At 48.9% G+C, this 24900-nt stretch overlaps 1 protein-coding gene across 7 annotated transcripts in view; it reads left to right on the top strand.

Moving 5' to 3' along the window:
• Positions 1-24900, top strand: part of CHD6 (chromodomain helicase DNA binding protein 6) — a 199280-nt gene that overhangs the window by 72477 nt on the left and 101903 nt on the right. For 6 of the 7 annotated variants that reach the window (XM_054045374.1, XM_054045373.1, XM_054045370.1 and 3 more), the window contains one exon: positions 3421-3476. The exons of the other annotated variant lie outside the window; for it this stretch is intronic. In XM_054045374.1, coding sequence (XP_053901349.1) covers positions 3444-3476 — 33 coding nt within the window. In that variant the 5' untranslated portion in view covers positions 3421-3443. The remainder of the gene's footprint in view (positions 1-3420; positions 3477-24900) is intronic. 7 annotated transcript variants of the gene reach the window in all.

Genomic DNA, 24900 nt, shown 5'->3' with positions numbered 1-24900 from the left:
TATATGTTCCATTCTATGCATCCGAAGAAGTGGGCTGTAGTCCACGAAAGCTTATGCTCTAATAAATTTGTTAGTCTCTAAGGTGCCACAAGTACTCCTGTTCTTTTTGCGGATACAGACTAACACGGCTGCTACTCTGAAACCTCTTAGTGACTCCTGTGAGTCTAGCAGCAAAACACCTCTGCCCAAAGCCTGTACCAAGCCCTATACATGAGCCTGGCAAAGGGCTCTTCAGAAGGTGGAGCTCCTGGGGGGGTGACATTGTACACGTGGGCAATGGCTGGTGGATTCACATAGCACCTACTAGTCCTGCTCTTTCCCAGCCTTTCCCCCTGTGTGCTAGGCTGCAGGGAGCTGCCATCGAGCTGAGCTCTATGGTGCACAGGGCTGTAACCCTGTGCTCAGTGGGTTCCACGAATCCTGCCTCCTCCTGCAAAGTAGAACTGTGCTGGTCCCACCACATCCAGGAGGCTGGAGGGACCAGGACGTGTCCTGGAGCATGTTGCAGGAGGAGGAGTTGACCCTGGCTAGCTGACACTGTCAAGCAGTGTTGCTGCCCAACACTCTACATTGGTTACAGTTGCTCACTCAGAGCTTTCAGAGGCACTTTCTGAGCTCTCTTTCTTCTGCACCTGCCCCCTGTTTTGGTGTATTCCAGCACGTGAACGGGACACTTCTCCATGTGGATCTGCTCTGCAGCATGAGGAGCAGGGGAGGGGCCTTGCTACATCCCTTCATTGGTGATGCAAATGCTGAGATGGAGAGTCCCTACTCACGCTGGCAGCCGAATGCCAGGCCGAGGGGTGCTGCTGGCCAGTGCTGCAGGAGGAACAGAGATTGGCTTTCTGTTAGGCTGCTAGGCTTTGATTCTCCCCCCCCCCCCTTATTGGCAGCTGCATGGACCATTTCCTTCTCTTTTGTGTCTTCCCCCTCCTACTCTGCCCCAGGTTCCAGAGCCTGGAATGGTCTGGGCCTGGTTCTGGAGTGAGAACATCCTTCTAGACCCCTCCTTGCAGTCCATCAAGTTCCCTCAACCACTCCTCCTCTGCCTAAGGCAGTGACCCCAGAGGTGTATTGATCTCTGCAGGGGAGGGGGACAGGGCTGACTAGGCAGTGCCCAATAGGGAGATAACTGATTGCTTTGGGGTGGGGGTGGGGGTTTGGGAACCTTGTGTGCAACTGACATCCCCTTTTACGCAGTCTTATGGATGTGGGGCTTCCAAGGCACCAAAATGTGTCCACTGGGGGAGGGGCCTGTCCGTGTGTTCTTGTATCTGTGTTTCTGCCGCTCGCCTTTGAGTTTTGTCTCTTGTTTTGCAGATGAATCTCTGAGACCAAAAATATTTTAGAAAGTTCTGTTTCAAGCTCTTAATAAGTTTTGTCAGTTTGTTTTTGTTCATTCTATGCAGCAGTGGGAGTGTCAGGGTAGGAGGGACAGGCAGATTCAGGGGTGACCAGGGACTACCTTGGCTTTTCCTGGGTGTGAATGGCCCTGGCAGGGGAGTGGCTGGTGGGATGATGGAGCCAGCATTCTGAGCTGTCACAGAAGGGGGAGCAGGAGTAACAACTACATCAGCGCTTGCTGTCTGTGCTGGTGCTACCGTATGGTGCAGGGCATGTTGCTTAGTGGTGCTCAGAGCAAGTGCAATCACTTAAAGGCGTGGTGCAAACACCACATTTGTGCACAGCTGTGGGCACTTTGTGGATGGGAGATGTGTTACTGGTGCATTAGGAGGTTGCTTTGGGGCTGGCAATGCCAAAATGCTCTAGAGTAGAGAAGGAGAGAGCTGGTAGCAACCCCTATATTCAAGTTGTCTAATATTTTCCAATACAAAGGATTCTTGCAACCTTTTCTTTGAGAAATGTTCATCTCACTATTGTTTACAGCTGGCATTTGATGTTCAGCAGGGGAAAGGCCCTCAGGCCACAGAAGTGTCTGTTCTTTGGGCTTATCTACGTGGAGAAATTTGCCAGTATAATTAATTATACCACTCCAGTTATACTGGTATAACTCTTAGTCCAGAACAAGAAGAGCAATATAATTATACCAGTATAGTTATGCTGGTAATTTTCCCCATGTAGAACAGACCCAAATCCCATGAAATTCTGTTCAGCTTTTGCTGAGATGTGAACTGTTACAAACAGCTGTGGTGGTGTTCTTCTGGGGAGAGTTGCCAGAATCACTGAACACAGGAACCTTCTACAGCAGGGCCCATGCTACCACCGCAGCAGCAGCAAACACGGCACTGGAAATGTCTGAGAGCTGTCTGAGCAACAGGGTGGAAGAGACCTGAGCTGGGCTTACTCCCCTGGTCCTGTCAATGGCCCTAATGGCCCTTCCTCCTCCTCCTCTGGGGTCATGACATGGGGCTGGTCCCCATTCCCCTCAATTCTGTTACCACCAGCTAGCGTGGGTCACAGTCTGTGCTGCGATGCTGAAGGTTTGGGGTTTGAATATTTTTTTCCAAAATAAATGCTTCACTGCTCCTAACTCAGCATCTGGAGTCCAGCGCCCATGATCGTGGCAGCCCATTGCTGATGGGCTGCCCTTCAGTGACAAACGTGTGTGTGTGTGCATGAGGGGAGGAACAGGCAAGCACTGTTCAATAAGGAAACAATTTCAAGCCCAGGTTTCCAAAGCGTGGTTACGAACACACACACCAGAAGGAAGGAGCTGAAGGGCTGTCGAAACAACGGGGGGAAGAGGTTTCTCCTTGGTTTATAACTCATGCTTGCCCTCTCTGATTCTTTCCCTTTTGTTTTCCCCGTTTGGCAAGGTTTTTAATTGTTCTTCCTTTCCAGTGAAGTTGGTGTGGATGACACCTGTCTGTGGTTCACTCTGTGGGTAGTGCACTGGTCTCTACGGTAACTGAGAAGGTGTCTGTGTTAACTTGCCTTCTCTCTGCTGGCTTTGAGCATCTGAGCAGAAGTCCTGCTTGACACACAGCACTGCCCTGCTTTCACTGGAGGTGTGATTTTAAGCTGATTTAGTTAAACAGTTGCCAGTGTGTATGTGGACATTCATGTCTGCTTAGCTTGCTTCGGTAAATTTACAGGCACAAACTGAAGTGCTGTAACCAGCATCAAACCCGTAGAATTGTTTGCACCATTTAACTCACGTAGGTTTGACTGTACAATGTGTGTGTGTGTGTGGGCAAGGCCTAAAGCTCTGTGTTTTGTCAAGGTCTGGTAAACAGTGACTATTATGTCTGTGACAAGTTGGTGGATGCCTGTTTATCAGGAGATGTAGACCGTAAATACTATTCCCCATCCCTGCTAATAATATTCCAGCATGGCTAAGGTTTGTCCTGCCCGTTTCACTAGGGTTCATGCAGTCAGTCAGGGGGCATTACGCTGAAAGGCTTCCAGCACTGATGCTACACTGATCTTTACTGTGAGTGTTTGTGTTGTGTTTTGCAGAAGTAACATTCATCCTCAAGTTGATGATAATGAAAATACAGAAGAAAGAAAAGCAGGTTTGTGACCCCCTCTCCTTCACCTAAATCAGTCTGTGAGGCTTCAGTGCCTCGTCATGTGTGAGAGTGGTGGCTGCAGCAAGCCCACCTACAGCCTGTGTTTGTTGTGCAGCCAAGAGGTGTGTGTGCATTTCCAGCTTTCAGCCCCTCTTGTCAGGGCCACGGACCTGTGCTTTGAAATTTAACTGGGGCTTGGGGCATATATCTCTCTGCTTGGGGCAAGGGCAGAGAGTGGGATTTATTTTCCATTTAATAAACAAGACACACTTAATTGTTTGTGTTAGCCTGGGTAGCGAAGCTCCTACCATTCCAGCTTGTCTGGCTCCACAACCACTGTGATTTAGAAAAAACGGTAAAGTGGTTACAATAAGTGCTAATAAATAACCGTCCCAGATAAAGCTGGAAGTGGAGAGGGGTTGGGGCAGGGGGAGGGGAGGCCTGCAGTGCCAGCTCAGGAACCCTGCCCAGTTCAGAAATAATCCTGGCCACCAAGCCTCTGACCCTTGACTCTGACCTGCTGCATCTGGTACTACGATACAAATTGAATGAATAAATCTGCTACTGGAGGAGATTTATGAGCTGCTGGTCATTGTCTCTGCTATTTGCACAGGGAGAAGCTGCCCCTGGGCTCTGTGATAAAGGGATAGAACCTGTTCAATGTGCGGAGACTCTGCCTCTGGGGTGAAAGGTGTTTGTAGGGTGTAAAACAAGTCAGTCTGCCCTTCATGGATTTGTGTCCATGCTGTTTTTAATGGGAAACCATTAAAGTGAGCATCTAACAACGGGATAAATCTCTAAAAGGGAGTGGGAGCCTCTTTCAGCCTACTCAGAAGCAAAGCCCACAGGGCAGCAGCTAACCCCTTTCTGGGGTCTGGCCTTAACGACAAAGAAATGAATAATAACAAAGCTCAGCTCAAGCCACCTTCACTGCTTCTAGTGCTCTTCTCTCAGGACTGCTCAGCCCACACACTAGATCCTCTCTCTCTCTCCAAGCAGCCACTGCCATCCCCCTTTTACCGTGCACTCCTTTTGTAAGTATCACATCTGCTCTAGATGATTTGATTCTTACAAGCGGAGTATTTTAGTTAGTATAGGAATAATTTTGTTCCAGTGGCTTTGATCATGGTATTTGTTTGATTCTTATATCAGTGATTTTTATAAATGGAGTGCACTGTATCTGGTTTGGATAGTGAACCACCCACCCCATGGAGTCAGCAAAGCCCACTCAGCCCTTTCCCAGCAGAGTGCATGCTGCCAGCAAGATTTAATGTGTACCAAGGGAAGGGAGCCTGGTAAAAATGCTTCCTCATTGGCAGCCTTTTCCCAGGTTTGGTTAGCTTGCAGATTGCTGGCGGGTGTTCCCTTGAAACAGTGGCATCAGATGGGATTTCTGTAGTGATGGGTCCTGAACCACCGGAGCAAAGGCAAAGAGACATTGGGCCAGGTTCTGACCTTACTTTTCCTGGTGTAATTCCACAGCAACTTGCCTCAGAATCTTCTCATTCAAGAGCTGCCCATTGCCACTCCTGGACCTGTGCTCTCTCTGCTTTGGAGTGGGCTGCTCTGCTATTGTACCAGAGAAGGGAGAAGTTTCTACTGTCTGTCCTGGAAAATCACAGCAGCAGGGTGCCCTTCCCACAGCCCTACCTGCTTTCCTGCCTCCAGACACTGCTCCCGAGTGTGCATGGAGATAGAATGGAGAGCAGCAGGCAGCTTCGCTTCTGTGTGGGGTAGGGGTGTAGTGCAGACCAGGACAAACAAAAGTGTTGCAGGAGCTGGTGCTTCCAGAGGGAGTGGGGGAGCCAGTGGAGCTTCTCCAGAATGAGGTGAATCTCTTACAGCTCCCGTTCCTGTGGGTGAGGCTGGTGTACCACCCTAGTGTTGGAAAGCACCTCTTTCCCCCCAGTGCGTCTGTGCCTTAGCTAGGAAGGAGCAGTCCAGAGAATGAGGATGGATGGCATAGTGTGGTCAGCAGCCAGAGTTTAAGGCCAGAAGAGAGCACCAGATCATCTAGTCTAGCTGTTCTCAAACTGTGGGTTGGGACCCCAAAGTGGGTCGGGACCCTGTTTTAATGAGGTCGCTAGGGCTGCCGTTAGACTTGCTGGGGCCTGGGGCCAAAGCTGGGGCCCGAGCCCCACCGCTCGAGGCCAAAGCTGAAACCCGAGGGCTTCAGCCTTGGGTTGTGGAGCACGGGTTACAGCCCCTTGCCTGGGGCTGCAGCCCTTGAGCTTTGGCTTTGGCCCCCCTGCACGGGGCGGGGGGCCTCTGGCTTTGGTCTCCCACCCAGGGTGGTGGAGCTCAGACAGGCTCAGACTTTGGTCCCTCCTCCTGGGGTCGTGTAGTAATTTTTGTTGTCTGAAATGGGTCAGGGTGCAATGAAGTTTGAGAATCCCTGATCTAGTCTGACCTTTGTATAGCACGGGCCACCAACCCTAGCAGCACCCATATATGAACCCAACAACCGAAATCAGGCCGAAGTATTACAGACTTCAGCACTTGGCTCTGTTAGTCAGAGAGCCAGAGAGAACCAGAGAGCCTGTTAGTGTGAGGCAGCCTGAGTGGTGCCAAGCAGGGGGGATGCGCTGCACTCTCTGGGCATACCTTGCCTGGCCTGGAGTGCTAGGCTGGTGGGCCTTCTCCTTCTGAGGAGCTTTCCCTGCTGCCCAGGCTGGCCCCAGCCCCTCCATCCTCATCTGCACAAATAATTCATGAACAGAAGCCATTTCTGCCAGTAAGTAAATGCCAAGAGTCTGCCAGGCCAGGGCCAGGTGTGGCTGTGGGTGAGCATGGCCTGGGTGGGAGACAATCAGCTCTCTGCCATACAAGGGGCTGTCTGTGTGTGGAACAGCCAGTCTCATGGCACTGTCAGCTCGTCCAGCTGTTAGCCAGAAATGCCTTAGGGATTTCTACAGGGCTGGAAGAAACCCGGGCTAGGTAGTGAGGCTGCAGGGAAGGTCCCTGTGTAGCCTTTGGGGCTGGGAGTCCTGGATGAAAGGGCAGCGGCACTCCTCTCCTCCCCTCCCTGGGGCTGGATCCCTGAGCTGGAACACCTTCAAGCTGACTGAGCTTCCACTTTCAAGTGGACCAGACTCCTCCTAATAGAGACACCTGTCAGTGTGGCATCCCAGTAGAGCCTCAGGGCCATTGCTCCTGGCAGCCTTCTCTATGTGGACTCTGGAGAGGATGTGGCACTCACAGAGTTTTAACAGGCCCTGTGTGTAGCTCAGGGGCTGCATTCACTTCTGCAATGTCCCCCATCCACATCTGTTTTCCCCTTTGTCGTCTCAGGGTGTGTGTGCATGTGCCCGTGAAAGAGACATGTTAGGCAGAACGTTGAGCTCAGATGTGTTGCAGGCTCTGAGGTGAGGAGATGCCGCTTTCTCCCTTTGGAGATGGATTCGCTAACTGCTTGCTTCCTTTGGAAATCCCATCTCAAATTACTTTGCTGGCCAGTGCATTTGAAAAGCCTGGTGTTCTGTTAACATTATCAGTTGTTGACTGCAAGGCCTGACTTAGCATTCCAAAGTCTTCCTCGGTCATCTGGATCTCTTGGTATAGGATTCCTTTCTCCTTGAGGAGTCAGGTTTTGTCATCTTGGTTCGTTTTGCCTGTTGTGGTTGGGGGCTAGAAATGCCAGGCCTTGCACACAGACCTGTTCTCACTATTTATATTACTAAGTGGTCTGATATCTGTGGATCATTTGTTAGTGCTGTGTTTGCGTCTCCTTCCTTCCCTGTTAATGCACGAGAAATGAGTATTTGTCAGCTGCTGTGAGTAACCTTTGAAATCTGTCACCTTTCCATGTGATTTGTGGGACGCCCAACCTGGAGGCCCTTGTCCTGGTGGGGTGGGAGTGGGGTGAGGGTTTAGAATCTGATTTATGCATGTTACTGCTTTGGGGGTGGGGAACAGATTTATTTGCTGGGTTTAAGGCTCCAGCAGCTTGTTTTCCCTCCCTCCCCTCATGGTTTCTTAATGGGAAGGACACATGGAAGTCTGTGCTCTGCTCTCCCTAGGGCATCGAGTGGCTCCCTCTACCGCTGGCTTTCTTTTTGCCAAGCCCTGACTTATTGAATAATGTGAGAACTGCAGAAATAAAGCAAATTGAGTTATTCCACAGAGCCTGCAAATTTCCTTATCCTATAGATATGGAAATAACTAGACTCGTCCCTTATATTAGGAGCCTGAGCTCAAGCACATCTGAATTTTCAGAGCTCTAAGCAGCATTACTTGTCCATCAGAAGGAGAAGCGATGGGAAGGGGACAGGTTTCTTCGCTTCTGCTTTAATCTGAGGGTTTCACTCCATGTCTCAGAAATGGAGATGCCAAAGCTGTGAATTGCCTACCCCCTGGGTGGTGCCAACTGATGGATCTGGTGGGTGCTCTACAGTGGGTAACTTGTCTAGGACAAGCAGATATAAGGGTATTATGATGTATGTCTTTATGCAGTGAGAACCATGAAGAGGACACAACAGGTGTCTCAGGGTGGTTCTTCAAATGATGGTCCTGATGTGTATTCCACATGTGCATACACATATGTACATGATACGCCTAAGTCTGGAGATTTTTAGCAAGCAGTGGTCACTGGTCTGCACCCGCATAATGGAAGGGAGCACAAAAGTCCCTTTTGAAGGGCCCCAAAAAGGTGACGGGTGGAATAATTCATATTCTCATTATTTTTTCCCACCAATTAGGCCTAATTTCCAAATTTTGTAATTTCCTAATTTTTGGTCCATTGATTTCCAGTCCTCTGGTACTCTTGTTTACCAGTCATAATCTTAACACAGTCCTTGAATGGTGTCAGTAGACCCTTTCTGTTTAAATTAATTCAGTCTTTCTGTCTCCTCACATCTTTTCTTAAACAGTTTTATATAACTGATTACTGTGACAATTCATTACAATATTTTTCACAGTTGAGATCACAGTTAGGGTAAATTTGTAGGTCCAGTTATTACAATAGACCTGTGTTCCCTGTAAGCTGCGCACTTGGGCGGCCTCGCAGGAGAGATTCAGGTGCCACCCAGCTGATTAGGAGAGCAGGCACAGCCGGCAGCATGTGTTCAGGTGCTCCTCCTCCCATCACGTTGGTCTGTCCTGCAGCTGCTCCCAGGAGCCGGGCGACCCTCCTGCTGGTTGTGCAGAGCGGGAGAGGGGGGAAGGGAGGCAGGTGCTGATGTCAGGGTGTCCCCCTTCCCCCACCCCTGTATCCCATCTCTGCAGAGCAGGGCAGAGGGGACAGCCTGGCTCAGGAGGACTTGGAGCTTCTGAGGTGTGAATGGTGAGTGGCTGAGTGCCTTTCTTAAAGAGACAGTGCTGTTTCAGAGATTTCCCCAGCAGCTAGTTCACACAGTCTCTCTCTCTCTCTCTCTCTCTCCCACTCCCCCTGTCCATGTACCCCATCTCTGCAGAGTGGGGGAGGGGAGACAACAGGGCTCAGGACAGAGCAGGAGAGCTTTCAGTGAGTGTCTTAAAGAGACAGCACACGGCTTTCCCCAGCAGCGAGTCCTGGCTGGAATAATTATTCCTATGGTAACTTTTAAAAAATATATATTATACCTAGGTTTTTTGTTTCTAGTGGTGGCGCACATAGGCACATACCTCGGCGCACATAAAATTTATTCTGCATGTGGATGGAAAAAATTAGAGGGAACATTGCAACAGACCCCAGGGACATGGGCTAGACCCTATTGTTGAAATTTCCCTCTGCTGAGTGCTGGCTGATTGTAACAAATCCCATAATCCAGCCCCATGGTCCATCCCAGCCTTGATACCTTGCCTGGCCGGGTCCTGTTAGAGTTGTTAACTAATACATGATACCATTGGTAACTCCTAAACATTGCTAGAGTCTCTGCATTGCTAGGGTCTCTTATCTGTGGTGCTTAGCTAAATACCAAGGTGATGGGCACCGTTGAAATACCATTGACAGATGGATGAGGTCTCCATTCACAGATCCTCTTTGAGGGCACTGGGTCTGCCCCAGAACATGGGTATCAGCTTTTCTGTCCTCAGTTTGCTCACTGCTCTCTTCAGCCCCCGCCTCTGTCCTGCCAAACACATTGTAGTGATAAAGACACAAGCACTTCATGTTCCCCTGTGCGTAGAGCTGGGTAACGGATGCACAGCTGTATCCTCCTAGCAGCTCCTATACGGTGAGACCAGCCCTTCTGTCTGTGAGAGCTGCCTTGTCCAGACTCCCTGCGATGAGGCCTTGATCTTGGCTGGAACCTCTAGGGGTAACTCATAAGAACCTAAGAACAGCCATACTGGGTCAGACGAATGGTCCATCTAACCTAGTGTCCTGTCTTCTAACAGTGGCCAGTGCCGGCTGCTTCAGAGGGAATGAACAGAACCAGGCAATCATCTAGTGATCCATCCCCCGTTGTCCACTCCCAGCTTCTGGCAGTCGGAGGCTAGGGGACACCCAGAGCATGGGGTTGCATCCCTGACCATGTTGGCCAATAGCCATTGATGAACCTATCCTCCATGAACTCCTCATTCTTTTTTCAACTCCCTAGGGTGCCCTTTGGTAATGACTGGTGGTGCCTGCCTGTCTCCAGACTCCCAGTCACTGGAGTTCTCCATCTCCTCATGCTGAGTTTGCAGGATATGTTGGTCCATTTTTGTGGCAGCAAGTCCCATCTGCCATTCCCTTCTGGTGTCACTTCCATGCTGCTGTCTGAACACAGGGCTTCCTTGAGTATCCGACTGCGCTCAGCCTGAGGTTAAGGAAGGAGCCTTTGTGTGAGCACTTACTGCCGAAGGAGTCCAGAGGCACAAGTCCCAGTGGCGCAGTGCTGGGGCTGGGACCTGCAGGCCTCACAGTGCAAGGAGCGGGACAAGCTGGGATTCAGAGGTAGCTGCTTGTACATTAGTAAAGATGCTTTTATTTCTGGAGCTAAAACCTAATGAGACAAATTCATCCCTGGTGTAATTCTACTGGAGCAATTGCTTCATAGCTTCTTATATTGTGAAGGAGCTCAGAGACCTGTACAGTGACAGAGAATATACAGGAGACTCCTCTCTGGTAACGGCAGTGTATCCATCTCTGGGTGGGAAATGGAATCTGTTTCACATGGCTCAGAAATGTAAGGCTGCTGGGACCTGGGACAGGAAGTGAAGACGAGAGTCCAATTGTAACTGAAGGGGGAATGAAGGGAGCTGTGATGCGGTTAGTCAGGTATGACTCCATCCAGCACGGAGCTCCTTTGGGAGATGGCTGCCTTATGATTACAGCTGGTCAGAAAACTTTTGTCAAAATGGGTTTCTGTCCGCAAATGCTGTTTTAAATAAGCTGAAATTTTTTGTTTTGGATAAAAATTGAAATTTCATTTTAAACTGAAATTTTCATTTTGAAATTTATTTTATATTGTTTTTAGTTTTACATTACTGTTGTTTTTATGTTATTCCATGACATGCCAGTAGTAGTAGCATAGAATATGTCATTGTGACATAACTTGACATGGTATGACGTCATATTATCTGCTGCTATTGGCATGTCATGGAATAATACAAAGATAATAGTAATTTAAAAAATGCCAGAAAAATACATTTTGAAATGATTGGGGATTTATTTTGCAGGCAAATTTGAAAATACTGGTTTTCACAGTGATTTGGAACAAAAACAAATTTTGAAATGTTATTTTCCCTGAAATGGAAATTCTGCATTTCAACCAGCTGTAATTATAATAGTTGATAATTACATGATCACATACTATTTTTTCACAGGAACCCTGCCTCATTCAGTGCACAGGATTAACAATACTCACTGAATGAGCAGCTGTTATATATTTTGGTTTCTTCTCATTCTTCAGTGGGCAGCCCCAGGCATCATGTACTGCACTCTATTCAAACCTTGTTCTGAAGGTAGAATTATGTATTTTCACATGGGCTTTTTTTGTGGCACTCTTCACTGTAGTACCTGAGTGTTTCAGATTAACCCTGTGAGGTTCAGAGGTATTATCCCTGTTTTACAGATGGGAAACTGAGGCACAGCGAGATTTAAGTCCAAAGTTTCCATTGATTTTGGGTGCCTAATTTGTCATGCCTTCATAACAGTCTATAGCAGGGATCGGCAACCTTTGGCATGCAGCCCATCAGGGAAAGCCACTGGCGGGCCGGGATGGTTTGTTTATCTGCTGTGTCCGCAGGTTTGGCCGATCGCAGCTCCCACTGGCTGCGGTTCTCCGTCTCAGGCCAATGGGGGCTGCGGGAAGGGCAGCCAGCACATCCCTCGGCCCGCGCTGCTTCCTGCAACCCCCATTGGCCTGGAACAGTGAACTGCGGCCAGTGGGAGCTGCGATCAGCTGAACCTGTGGATGCAGCAGGTAAACAAATCGGCCTGGCCCGCCGGGGCTTTCCCTCGCGGGCCGTGGGTCAAAGGTTGCCGATCCCTGGTCTATAGCAGTTTATACATTCAGAGCACAGCTCCCACTGACTTCTGTTGCAGCTGTGAGTGCTCAGCGCTAGACCTACTGGGAGGACAATTACATTTCGTGGGAACTTTCAAGGTTTTAACATTTGTTTTTGTTCCTCAGTGGAACGAAAACAAAACCTTTTGAACATTTTTGCAAGAAATGTCTTCATGCTTGTCAGGACCATGGGAAAGCAATGTTCAAGTCCCTGTCCTGTCTGATTCAGAGCAGCAGGCCATCTCAGGCCACTCCAGATCAGACACAGCTGGGACTTTAATATGGGTCTCCCAGACCAATACCATCCTCACCCAGCTATAGAATTTGTCTTTCGTGCCTCACCAGAAGTCCAGGAACCTTCCCAATGAATATTTATTTGGAAACTGATGTGTCTCTGCCAAATGTTTCAACTTTGACCAAATAGCATATTTCACTGAGATGATTGTTCTGACTACCTTTACTCAGCACTTATAGCTCCAAGTCAGGCATCCAGAAAATGAAAATCACACAATTAATGACCCCCTGTATAGAGTTAGGTTAAATGACTCGACTAACATCCCACAGGAACTCTGTGGCAGAGGCAGGGATAGAATCCAGTTCTCCAGGGCAGCATTTAACTCTCTTAACCATGAGACCATCCTTTCCCTTCCTGCAATCACCTGCCCATGCTGTACAGACCTTCCAACTTCTGCAACAATTGAGGCAGGGGTTCCATAGATAATAGCCTTCATCTCTACCCAGCCCTGATTAATCCCCAGACAAGGTCCAGCTTGTGCATTGAATGAGATCAGGATACCGTGGGAAAAAATAGTATGTGATCATGTAATTGAAGACAGTATCATAATACATATGCCCAAGGGGGCTGAATGAAAGTTGCACAGGCCACCTTAATATTGGCATTTCCTGACATTTGTGTGATTGACTTTGCAATCTTAATAATGTTCTTTCAATGTAGTTTTCTGTATGTAATTTCCTGGGTTTTTAAAAAAGCAAACTGAAAAAACAGAAATTCCCTCACATGGTATCATATTGGCACCCCATGGGTCATCAGCAGAGTTGGGACCTTTAGATCCATCACACAGCTCTCTGTCACTCAAGCTAAGGGAATAACAGATAGCAATAGCAGGCTGCCGTGCTCTGTGTGGACCAGCACTGGAGTGGGATAAAACACACTTTGCCAGAGGGTTTCACAGACATTCGCTGACAGTGGTATGTTGAGACTCCGGAGTGTGGGGTTCCATTCCAGCCTTTGGATGGGAGAGTTCTCTAGGAGGTGCAGACTTTTCTGCCCTGTCCCTGTCTTGTTTCTTCTATACACCTGAGTTCTCATCCCTTTCTCCTTGCCTACAAAGTCCCAGACTTGCTTGCTCTTCTCATCTCTGTCCTAGTCTTCTTGCCTGGCAAGTCCTAATTTTACCATCTAAACTCCCAGTCTCCTCCACTCTCTTTGTTTTCCCTTTGAAAGTTTTATTGCGGAATTAAAAGTTAACCAGTGTTGGAGTTGCACCAAGTTTGTGTGTGGTTAGGGTGCCAGGTTGTGGTGTTGCCTAGCTGTGACTTGCACAAGTTGTGTTATTCCACTGCTCAATAAAGACTGTGCCTCTGCGGCAGGTGGGTTATAATGGCAGCAGCCTGGGAGCATGGGCTGGAGCCTATCTGCACCAAGCTCTCCAGTAGGTTGATGAATGTTTTCTCCTTCTCACAATCACTATTCAGCTGCCCAACGGTGAAGTTGGCATGGCAGAGGGTGATCCTGCCAAGCAGCCGCTCTGGGCCATCAAGGATACAGGCAAGGCCTGCCCTCTTTTTGGGAGCATGGGGCTGAGTGGAGACTGTCTTGTGCTTTAACAGTATTTGCAAGGGGCTAGGAGTTTAAAAGCAACTTTTGGTGTTTTAGCCAATGCAGCATTGACTTGCTGTGCCATGGTGCAGGAGCTGCTGCTGACAGGTGGCCTCACACAGCATCATTCATATGGGCTTGTTCCTGTGGCTGGGGCTGATTATGAAATTGTCAAACTAATTTAGTAATTGTTGGAACACGCCACGTGCAATGTGAATTCAGACGTACTTGGCACAGTTCCCAATCTGGGCCATGAGCAAACGACATGGCGAAGCCAGAACACTCAGCTGCAGGCCCCCACATTGCTTGTGAAACAAAGGAGCTCAAGGCTCAGTATGGTTATACCGGAGCGTGTCCTGGAGCTCCGAGAGTAGAGGGAAGCCAGAATGTCACAGCCCGAGTCAGGGGCTGGTACCAGAAGAGTCTGATCATTTTATGGTTTAAGGTTTTATGGTTTATGGTCTTGATGTGCACCACCAGCAGCACATGTGGGTCCAGGGGGGTGTGGCAGCTTGTGTAACTCCTCTGCTATGCACCAGTATAATTTAAAGATGAGGTGTATAGCGAGTCCGCTGGTTGGGTTATCTGCGGGGAATGAACCCTTGAGAATCTGCTACCTGAGCAAAAGGAGGTTTATAAACCATACCATGTAATCCGACAACTAGAGGGAGATGGAGAGCTGCACTGCCTCAGCCTTCAAGGCAGAAATGGAGGGTTCCCCTTTGGCTGCTTTGAGGTGCCAGACGTTTGTTTAAAGAAGTGTTTGTTATGTACCTTAGAAATCTCAGGAAGAGCACATCTTGTTTTTTGCTGGAGGTCTCAATGGAGGAGCCAGAGAGCTGGAGGAAGTGCTTTCTCACTCTGTAGAGGAGAGGAGTTGAGTCTTTAACTAGAGGCCTTTTCTTCCAACTCTTTTTGTCAGGAATTTGAGATGTGAACCAAAGCAAAAATCTCAAGTGTTTTGAACAATAGAAATCCCTTCCTTTCGCAATCATGCCTTGTCCTCGTTGCCTGTGGGGTCATGAACCTACTAGCTCTCCAGTTGTCCAGAGGGTTTTCCAGGAAAAAACAGGGTAGACAAGATCTGATTTCTAACAGGGAGAAAGCAAGAAGGATAAGAACTTTCTGAAGAGCCCGTCCTGGCCTTGCTTGGAGAGGAGGAGGAAAGGGCATGACCTGATTTTTACACCTTGGTGGTCACCTTTAAGGAGCAGTGTTGAGCTCTGGTATGGAGGAAGGGAGAAGAGAGTCCCATGCTGTCCTCTTTGACCGGAGAGTTAGTGTCTGTGAGGCAGGATGACTATGGCATCATACCACATCCTTGCACTGTACCCCACCTCACCTCACCCAGCGGGGGAGAGGAAAAGCCCTGATTTTAAGGCAATGGCTATAAGCTCTGGAAGAATGAAGCCTCTAGGTTGGTCTGCTTGGTTACTAGCTGCAGCTGACACCTGCCTGCTGTTGCTGTGCAGAGGACTGGCTTTACCAAGGCGCTCACAGCATGGGCAGGGGAGGGACACTATGAAGGGTCCTAAGCTTGTTATGTTTAGGGCCTGTGGTCCAAATTTATCCTGGCTGTAACCCAATTGCCTTCCATAAGGTGTCCCCCAGGGCCAGCTCTGAGCTGTGGTTTTGTCACTCTGATGTGGGAGGCCGAGGCAGCCGCTTGGATGATATCTGATGAGGCTGTTGTTTGGAAGGACTGTCCTGTCTGGGGGGAGAAAGAGCAGTGGAATCTCACTTTGAGCTGCTTTTGTAATGCTACAAGTAAGTATTGTCCATGAGGAGCTTCCCATCAGCTGTGCATTCTGTCTGCTTTGCATCCAGCTCATCCTGCTGGCATAACTCTGCACCCTGGGCCCTGCCCTGGGGCTGACAACACTCGCCAGACATCAAGTTCTGTGGAGATGGGCTTTCACCTAGTTGCTGGCAGATCTTACTTTTCACAGTCTAGCTCTGGCTGAGGACATTGTCTCTCCCTGGTACAGAGGATTGCAGAGAGAACACATGAATGGGAAAGCCCCGTGTGCAGCTGGAAGTGGTCATCATGGTTAAGCAGGTGCTCAGGACTGAACAAGTGGTCAGTGTATAGCTCGGGGGTTCTGTGCTGCCAGGACCTCCCTACCCCTGCCTCTGAACCAGGAAAATGATGCTTCTTCTCCCTCGTGGCTAATTTCTGGGCCTCTTGGGATCATTCAAATGATTTGCAAGCACTGGGGTGTTTCCACAAGGGCCTGCTCAGATTCCAGGTTGCCTAGCTCCAGTCTCTGTCATCGTGCCCCCCCCTCTCCCCCGGAGCTGGGATTCTTCCTCAATCCCTGCTACATAACATAGCTTTGTGCTGAGAGATTGATTCCTCTTCATAGTTTGTGAAATGCTTTGGGATGAAGGTGCAAAGTAAATGTAAATAATTAATCAAATCCCCCCCCACAACCCAGGGACCTCACTGCCACAAGAGATGCCTGAGAGACTGGGGGATTGAAAAAAGGAATCACCATTTGTATGGAGAATGGAAACATCTCCAGTTACATCAGTGTTCCCAAATCGAAGCTACATTGAGGTGGAGATAAGGTTGAAAGCGCATGCTGGCAGTTTAGGGTAAAAATGTTACATGGATTTTGTAATTATCCCAAACCAAGTGTTATAAACTCAGAAAATTCAGAGTCAAGGTTAAACTTTAAAAGCAATCCAAACATGTTAAGTTAAGGAAATGCACATTTAGGGCAACTCAGTCAGCCTCACCTCTGCCCTCTAGTGATGCCATCCAGCTACCTACGATTGATCCCTAGGAGTGTTTGTAGTCCCAGATTAGAGTAATTGGATTTTTAAAGACATACTAGATTATTTTTATGCCTTTTTTCTCCTGGTGGTGCTACGGTGCAGGAGAAGATTTTCTGCCCCAGTTATGAAAAATAATTACAAGAAATTACCATTAATCTTCAATTATTTCTTCACACATAACCAGTACTTAGGATTTAAGTGAGTTTTAATTTGGTGGAAAGTTTGAAGAATCTGTATTATTCCATTATTAAGATCATTCTGAGAGAGGGGGGGTGGAGAAGGGCTGACACCAGGGGATAAATTTCTTAAAAGACCCCATTTTCAAATCAATTTGAGCTAACAAACCAATTGATTCACTTGTAAATTCTCAGAGGATGAATTCTGTACCAAAGTGTAAGTGCCGGAATTTGGGAGGGCATGTGCATTCTTCATGCATAGTGAAGCAGTGGAAGGCTTGGTTCAAGTGAAAAACTCAGCTCAGCCTTAACCATGACGTCATGGCTGGTGCCTCCATGATGATAAAATGAGACAGAATACCAACTCCATTGCTCAGGACACATACTAGGAAGAAGCTTCCCCCTAACTGTCCACACAAGGTATCTTTCACCTTCTCCTGCAGTAGCTGGCACTGGCTGCTCTGAGAGACATGGGCTAGAAGGACCCACTGGGCTCATAATTCTTCTGTTCCTGTCTGCCCTTCAGCTGAAATCCTGTGCCTGGCTTATGCTCCTAAAGCTCTCATCAGCACAGTGAAGAGAACAATGTGAGCTGGGAAAGCTTGACTTGGTGATCCTCTCCTGGGGGTGTTGCTATGAGGGCAGGTGATGCAACTGGTGAGCTTGGACATGGGGGGGACGGACGGGACCTCCAGCCAATCATGTGCTTGGGTTTCCTTGCCAGCGTGGTAAGTGCTCAATGCAGCCATGCCAGCAAAGCTGGGAATGTGACACCAGCCTATGCAAGATGTTCCCCGTCAGTCTCATTTCATGGGTCACTCACTTCATTGTTACTATGGAAGGGAGGCAGGAGTTTCCTCTGTAGCTGAGATGGCAGCTAATGAATCTGAGCTGTGTGCTGGGAGAGCTGCTGCAGGGTGGCCTCTGGCTCACGCACGGCTGGGGAGGGCTCTGTGGCTCATGCAGGCCGGCATGAGGAGTGACAGTGGTTAAGTCACAGATGTAATTTTTAAACCCATTTACACCAGGACGAGGCGCCATGGACGCTCTGGTTCTGGGTAACCAGGCTAATTTCCACTGAGTTTAGGTCAGTTAGGGATTGCTTTAAATAGAAATCAGCGCTTCCATGTGGTTTTGTACTGGTTGAAATAAATAGGTTGTAAATCAGACTTTTAGCTAACCTAGTGTGATTCTGCATACAAGGACCCCGGTTCCTGGCAGCTGCTTTATCATCACAAAGGCCTTTTCCATTGGAGCAAATCCAGGCAGAAGATTTGGCCTTCAGGAATGTCCTGGAGCAGTGGGGAGGTAGCTCTCTGGCTTCTCATGGTTACTGCTTAGAGGAATGCTGCTCTCCCTGGCCATCCTTTTGTGAACAGTGGGGTGATGTCTCTGGCTAGCCCAACTCCTGGTCTCCAGTGCCTTTTCCTGTGGCTGGGCCAGGACTGGAAACAGCTCTCTGGATATGTTCTTGCAGATGCTTCTGATGGGCACTAGCGCTGTCACAAAGCCCGTCCTGGCTGGTCAGGCCCTGCCATTTGCCCAGCTGGTAAATGTTCTAAACTCAATCTGATCCTGTTTTGCACCACAAAACCAATGATATACCTGAGCTACATTGTTATTTCCATCCTCTGGACAGATGACCTAAACTCCCTCATAGATTTCCACCACAACTTCAAAAACCACCACCCATCCATCAAACTCCCTAGAACACTCCCACACCAGCATCAACTTCCTGGACACCTGGATTAGCTTCAACAATAGAAGCCCCCAAACAGCTATATACAAGAAAACTGGTAATCACCACATCTACCTCCACAAATCCAGCAACCACCCCATACACACCAAAAAATCAGTTATCTACAGCCAGGCACTCAAATATCACAGAATTTTCTCTGAAGAGAAAGGGAGACAAAATTAAACATACTTAAAACCGCCTTCACTAAACAAGGACACTCCACCAGAGAAGTACACCACATCGTGGAATGGGCCACCCAAATACTCTAGGAGATCCTGTTTCAGTACAGAAAAAAAAAAAAAAACCCACAGACTGCACACCCCTAGCTGTCATCTGTCAACCCACACTGGAACCCATATGGGGGATCATCAAATAATAACAACCCTTATTTGATGAACACCACATCAGAAAGAAATCATTCCCCAACCTCTCTTCTGGCTTCAAAAAACCTCCAACTCAAAGCAGCACTAGACCCTGCCAGAGCAATAGATACAAAACCTGGAGCCAAATCACCTCTGTTACGATAACCAGTACTCCCTACACCACACCTTTCAAGATTCATGGGTCCTACAGATGCTTTATCACAACACATGTTGTGCCTCATTCAGCGCATCACATACCCCAATAACAAATATGTGTGTGAAACCAGACAATCACAATGCTTCCGACTGAACTCACACAGAAAAACAATAAGACAAAAATACTGTATCTCCCATGAGTGAACGCTTTTCACAAAGCGATCTCACTCCATAGCTGATCTTTCAGTACTTGTCCTCAAAGGAAACCTGCACAACACCTTCAAAAAATGTGCCTGGGAACTTAAATTCATAACTCTGCTAGATACCAAAAACCATGGACATAACAGGAACACTGGTTTTATGTCTCATTACAATTTGTAACACCTTACACTTCCTGCTATCCTTAATTGCCCTCTTGAAACCCTCTGTGTGTAACAATCTAGCTTCCAATTGCCCACTTCTTTTTAAGGGACTTCCCCCCACATGCATTACCCCTTCTGCTTAATTCCAACTTGTATTTAGCTCAGACACTGCTTCTTTCTCCAGATCTGAGGAGGAGCTCTCTGTAGCTCGAAAGCTTGCACCAAAAGAAGTTGGTCCAATAAAAGATATTACCTCACCTACCTTGTCTCTCTGCTGTTTTACTAGCAGTTGTGTGAGTTAGCCCATCACAGTGGGGAAGGGACTGATTGGCTGGTTTAAACTAGTGTCTCTAGTGCCTTTTCATGCTGGGTCATGGATTTAAAGGGCTCTCTGGCAACATTCTTGCGGATGATTAGAAAGCCAGTGCTCTGCAAAGATCAGCTTGGGTAATGTGCTCCCTACAGTTAATAGGGCCAGGCAGCTGCATGCAGACTTGTGTAGTGTTTCAAGACCTGGGCTGGCTGGGTGAGGTCTGGATCTGAAGACACAGTCACAAACCCCTGCCACTTCCACAGATGGAAAAAGGCACTTCTGGTAGAGCTCCCACCTACAAGCCCAGCAGCAGTTGGGGCTCCAGGAGCATCCTCACTTTATGAACCTCTTGGCTAGGTGCTGGGTCAGGTCCATCACTAGTAAGGCAGGAGCTCTTCCCCATGTAAGCGCAGGATCCTTCCACTGCCTCCTTGGCATCACTTCAGACTAGTCGATTCACAGCCCAGCTCTGTGCCCGGTTGGGCTGATGGAGAGGAAACAAAGGCTTTGTCCGCACTTCAAAAGTTTTGGCTCACTCACAAAGGTATTTTGGTGCATAACTCCCATGAAAATGAAAGGGAGCTAGACACCTAAATACCTTTTTGGATCTGGGCTTTACTGCTCTACTTGTGCCAGCAAAGTGGCAACCCCTCCTCGCTAGTGTAGCTGCAGTTATACTAGTATGAGTGTGCTTAGACGGGTGTAGCTTATTCCAGTGGGTGGAGCAGGATGAGCTGTACAGCTATTCAGGCCATGTCTACATTAGCAAGCTCACAGCAGCACTGCTGTACCACTGCAGCTGTGCTGCTGTAAGATCTCTCATGTAGCCGCTCTATGCTGACGAGAGGGAGCTCTCCCATTGACGTAAATAAACCACCCCCAACGAGGGTAGCTCTCCCACTGACATTGTGCTGTGAACACTACCACTTATGCCGGTGAAACTTGGCACTCAGGGGTGTGTGTTTTTTCACACCCCGAGCGACAAAAGTTTTGCCAACATAAGTGGTAGTGTAGACATGGCCAAAGTGCCATGTACCGACAAGTGCATCTGCTCTAGGGTGTTACTGGTATGGCTGTGGCAGTAAGGAATCACAACCCTCACCACCAGGTGTGCTGGTGACATGTTTTAAGTGTAAAGCAGGTCCCAGAGCTGCACAGAGTACATTGCTGATGGCTGCACAGCCAAACCCTCTAGGGCCAGGGAGTAGGAGCAGTGGCAGAGGACAGCCTAGCTGCACTGTGCAGGGAGAGGCCTGGGCACACAAGGGGCTGCCCAGCTGAGTGTGACAGCTTAATTGGTGGGAGCAGCACATACACCTGCCCTGGCTGTAAAGAGTTAATAAGAGGGGTTTGTTTGACACCAAGAGAAGTGGCCTAACAGTTGGGGAACAATGAACACATGGGCATTTGGGGCAAACTTTCAGCCTTTCATACAGGGGGAAGGAGCACGTCCTTGGGGCAAGGGCTTGGAGGAACGTGAGCATGAGCAGCCTGGAGGTTGGCTTATGGAGAGAAGAGGGGGAGCAAGGGGCATGAGGGTGAAGCAGGAATGTCAGCCACTGAAGAGCTAGGTCCTGGGGTGTTACTAGGGCCCAGAACAGGCTGTATTGGGCTCTATGGGTGGCTGGGGGATGTGCTGACAGGGTTGGAGTGTGCAAAGAGGCATTGCCTGAGTTGGGGTTGGATGGGAATTGAGACCTGCAAGGTCAGACACTGGGATCCAACGGCCTGGTGCTGGATGGGCCCTTTCCCAAGCACATATAGGGCAAACCCCCTCTTGAGCACCCCTTATGGCCTGAGGTGGCCCTATAGGCTGGCTGCCTCAGTTTCCCCTTTCAAGGGGCTCCTTAAATAAATTCAACACCCAGGCTTTCCATCCAGTACCACCCCTTCTTGGGGTCTAGTTTTATTAACAAATGTTCAAAATAAAGTCAACTCTAGTCCATCCATTTCCCCTCTTATCAGGTCACTACCAGGCCTTCCCTGCCTGAGTCTCACTCTCCAGACCCAGGTTCCTGTGCTGGAGTCGCTCTTAGCAGCCTCTGTACTCCATTTTGCTTCCCCGAGCTTCCTCCTCTGTAGCTTCCTGATGCTCTTTGTAGGGGACCCACTGATCTCTCTCAGCTGTGCCCCTCAGTAACCAGGGTTGGTTGGCCCCAGGCTTCCAGCTCAGAAGGGGCAAGTCACCTGTTACACAGCCCCCCTGGCAGCCTGCTGGTTGGCCCGACAGTGACTCACTGAGATGCTGGGCTGAGTTAGAGTCTGTTTGTGTAGGGTGGTGGTGGCTGCTCTCAAACACCTGGCACTAAAACAGACTGTGACCTCTAGTGTCACCAGGGACCCTCAGAGCAGTCTGGTCTGCAAGGGACCCTGCCTTTATGTGCTCTCTCCTTTAGAACTGCTGCTGGTAATGCCTGCTCAGACACTTCCCCAGGTGTGCTGGCCGCAGGGGGAAGGTCTAAGAGGAGAAAGAAGGGGCTTTTTTAGCACTTTACCTTCCCCTCTTGCTCTCTTATAACCCCTTGGGAAGCTTGTTGAAGTTTCCTTACACTACTGGTTTCTTATTGTAGGATCTCTCATAGGCACTGGGCAATGCACTCTGGTTTGTTATTGTAGGGTCCCTTACAAATGCTAGGCTAGTTTGTTATTGTAGGGTCCCTTGCAGATGCTGAGCTGGTTTGTTATTGTAGGTTTCTTCTTGAGCGCTGGGCCATGTGCTAGTTTATTGTTATAGGATCTTTCATGGGCACTGGGCTGTGCACTCTTGTTTGTTATTGTAGGGTCCCTTGTGGTCATTGGGCTGCATGTGCTGGCTTGTGTTTGCAAGTGGTCACTGAAGCACCCTTTCAAACTGATCTAAGGAACGCCATGGACTCAGCAAACACACAAAGCAAACTTCAGGAAGTAGGTCCTTTGTGAGGCCTTGAAATGTGACTCTCCTGTGTGTACGGAGGCCCTTGGTGCGCAGCGGATGTGCTGTCTGGCTGTGCTTGGTTAACGCCCAGCGTGGGGACCCCACTCTGGAATTCACAGGCCTCCAGAGCACAAGCGGAACCCTGCCCAGTGGCTTGTGTTGTGGCACTTTGGACCAGTAATCACAGGTCACTGAACCATTCTGAGAGGCATGGGGGCGGCAGAGCTGGGGACTGAGCCACTTGTCCAATGTGTGGCCATTGTTGGAAGTACCAGTTTAAATGTGGAAGTAGGAGCCAACTCTGAGTGCCCTCTTCTGACCAATTTGGCTCACATCCATAGCATGCCCAGATGTGTGCAGAACTGCAATAACGATGGCAAGGCCGGAGCGTTGCCCTTGAAGGAGTTGCACATTCCTGCATGGCCCTGCAGGGTTTCTGTCTGGGGATGATTTGATGATCAGAGAGCATCTGCTTTGGGCCTCCAGTGTTGGGACTCAGGCTGCCACCAAGACACACACACGTTCTGCTCAGCCGCAGACTTTCCAGCATGTGGCTCTTGCAGAGCATCTGAGGAGTGGTGCTGTGCCGAAGCGCTGTATGATGCTGCTTGCATGAAAGGAGCCACGGGGAAGTGCATGATGTTGAAAATCTCTTCACGGTAAGGCAGATATTGGGAGAGGTGGCTGGAAAAGCAGCAAAGGTGCCTTTAGGAAGAAGCCAACATCTTCCATGTAGCTAGAGAAATGGGCCCAGCATTTCCACACCCACCATTGGCTCAGCCTCCTGACCTGTTGGCTGAGAGACTGACACATTCCAGGTGGCCGGGGATGATGGTTCTGATCTTGGCCAGTCCCTGATGTAGTGTCCCATCCGCTCCCACACATACTGAGAGGGGGCTGTCATGTCCCATTATGGGAACAGCACCTGAGGTGCTGCCTGCAGGCCCCCTGGGTAGGGAGATCCCTGCAGTTGGGGAGGTCAGACTGTGGTAGCATGTGGCATGCCCTGAGGCCCAGAGCCATGGGATGCATTTGGAAAGGATTAGCCATTGTCTGCTGCTGTAGGATGCTGGAGTTCTGCTTTCCATCTGGTAATTGCGGTCAGCTGCTCCTTAGCAAGGATGCGAAGGGAGATTTGGCCTCTTGGGAGGGCTGTTGGCTTTGTAGCTACTCCAGTAAATCATTCCAGTCGATCCGTGACTCAGGCATCTTGGAAGATCTAAGAAGTTCTCAGGAAGATGGGGCAGGGGCAAATTTTAGTACCTGACAGCTGGGGTCAGAGTCGACTTCTTCAGAGCTGCTCTTCTCCCTTGGTGAAGAAAGCTCCCCTTGGTCAGTAATGTGGGGCTGCACTGCCCAGGTTTCATGTGGAGGCTGAGTTGCAGTAAGATCTGTTCCTGAAGCCAGTGTGGGTAGGAACGGGGCAGCACCCTGGTTGAGTACATTATATTTAACCTAGACACAAGTGAGTATTGGTTGGTTGGTCTCATTCTGGTTCATCTTTATGCATATCATAAATCTCCTGCATAGGTCAGCATGGTAGCCATGGAACAGTCTGCAATGCCGCACGCTGGGTGCGCTGCACAGCTGTGTGGAGGTCCAGGCCTAGAACAGCAGGGTGTGCTGCAGTGATTGCAGGGATGCCAAAACAAGCAGTATGCTGTAGCCCACTCCTGAATATCCCTGGAAATACAGAGAATCCATCTGTCAGAGTCTTTCAGGAATGTTAGGAATCGTTCCTCTTTCTGACACCGTTTCACTCCCTACTTGTGTGTAAATACAAATTAGAAATCAGAATTCACAGAGCAACCTGCACTTGGACCAGAGCAAGTAGGAATTCAGCCTTTCAGTACATAGGAGCAAAAATGGTTACATGCTTGTCCCATGGTTATAGAATTTCCAAAGAATTCTACCTCCTTGATGATTCCTAAAACCAAAGCTTTGTTCGCAGGCAGGTCAGGTTTCCTTCAGGGCTTGCCCCAGCCCCTGCAAATCAAAGAAGTGCCAAGGGAAGGGAAAAGCCTCCAATGTCCCTTGGCACCTGGATATCCCATTGCACAGTGTCAGGGACACACTGCACTCCTAGGGAGAACACTTCTACTCGCACAGTGTGATCTGCAAGGCAAACCCTGAACTCCAGCCTCAGCAGCAGGCGTTACAGAGATGCTGGCTGTGGTTCTAGAGTTGAGTTTTCCCGCTAAAGCAAGGATTCAACTTCTTTGCCAGCTTTTCAGGGGAAATTAGTGGCACTTAGTCACTATTGTATCATTAATACCAAGTATTAATTTAGCTATTTTGCATATTGCAGATAATTTGCATAGATATTCCAATAATCAAAAAATGGAATGTGGCTTTAGTGTTGGTGAAGGCATTG

The sequence above is a fragment of the Malaclemys terrapin genome, chromosome 12 (assembly GCF_027887155.1).
Source record: "Malaclemys terrapin pileata isolate rMalTer1 chromosome 12, rMalTer1.hap1, whole genome shotgun sequence".
In the NCBI taxonomy this organism is placed as follows: domain Eukaryota; kingdom Metazoa; phylum Chordata; order Testudines; family Emydidae; genus Malaclemys; species Malaclemys terrapin.
Note: the sequence above shows the minus strand (reverse complement) of the source record. Positions and strands in the feature narration are given on the sequence as shown.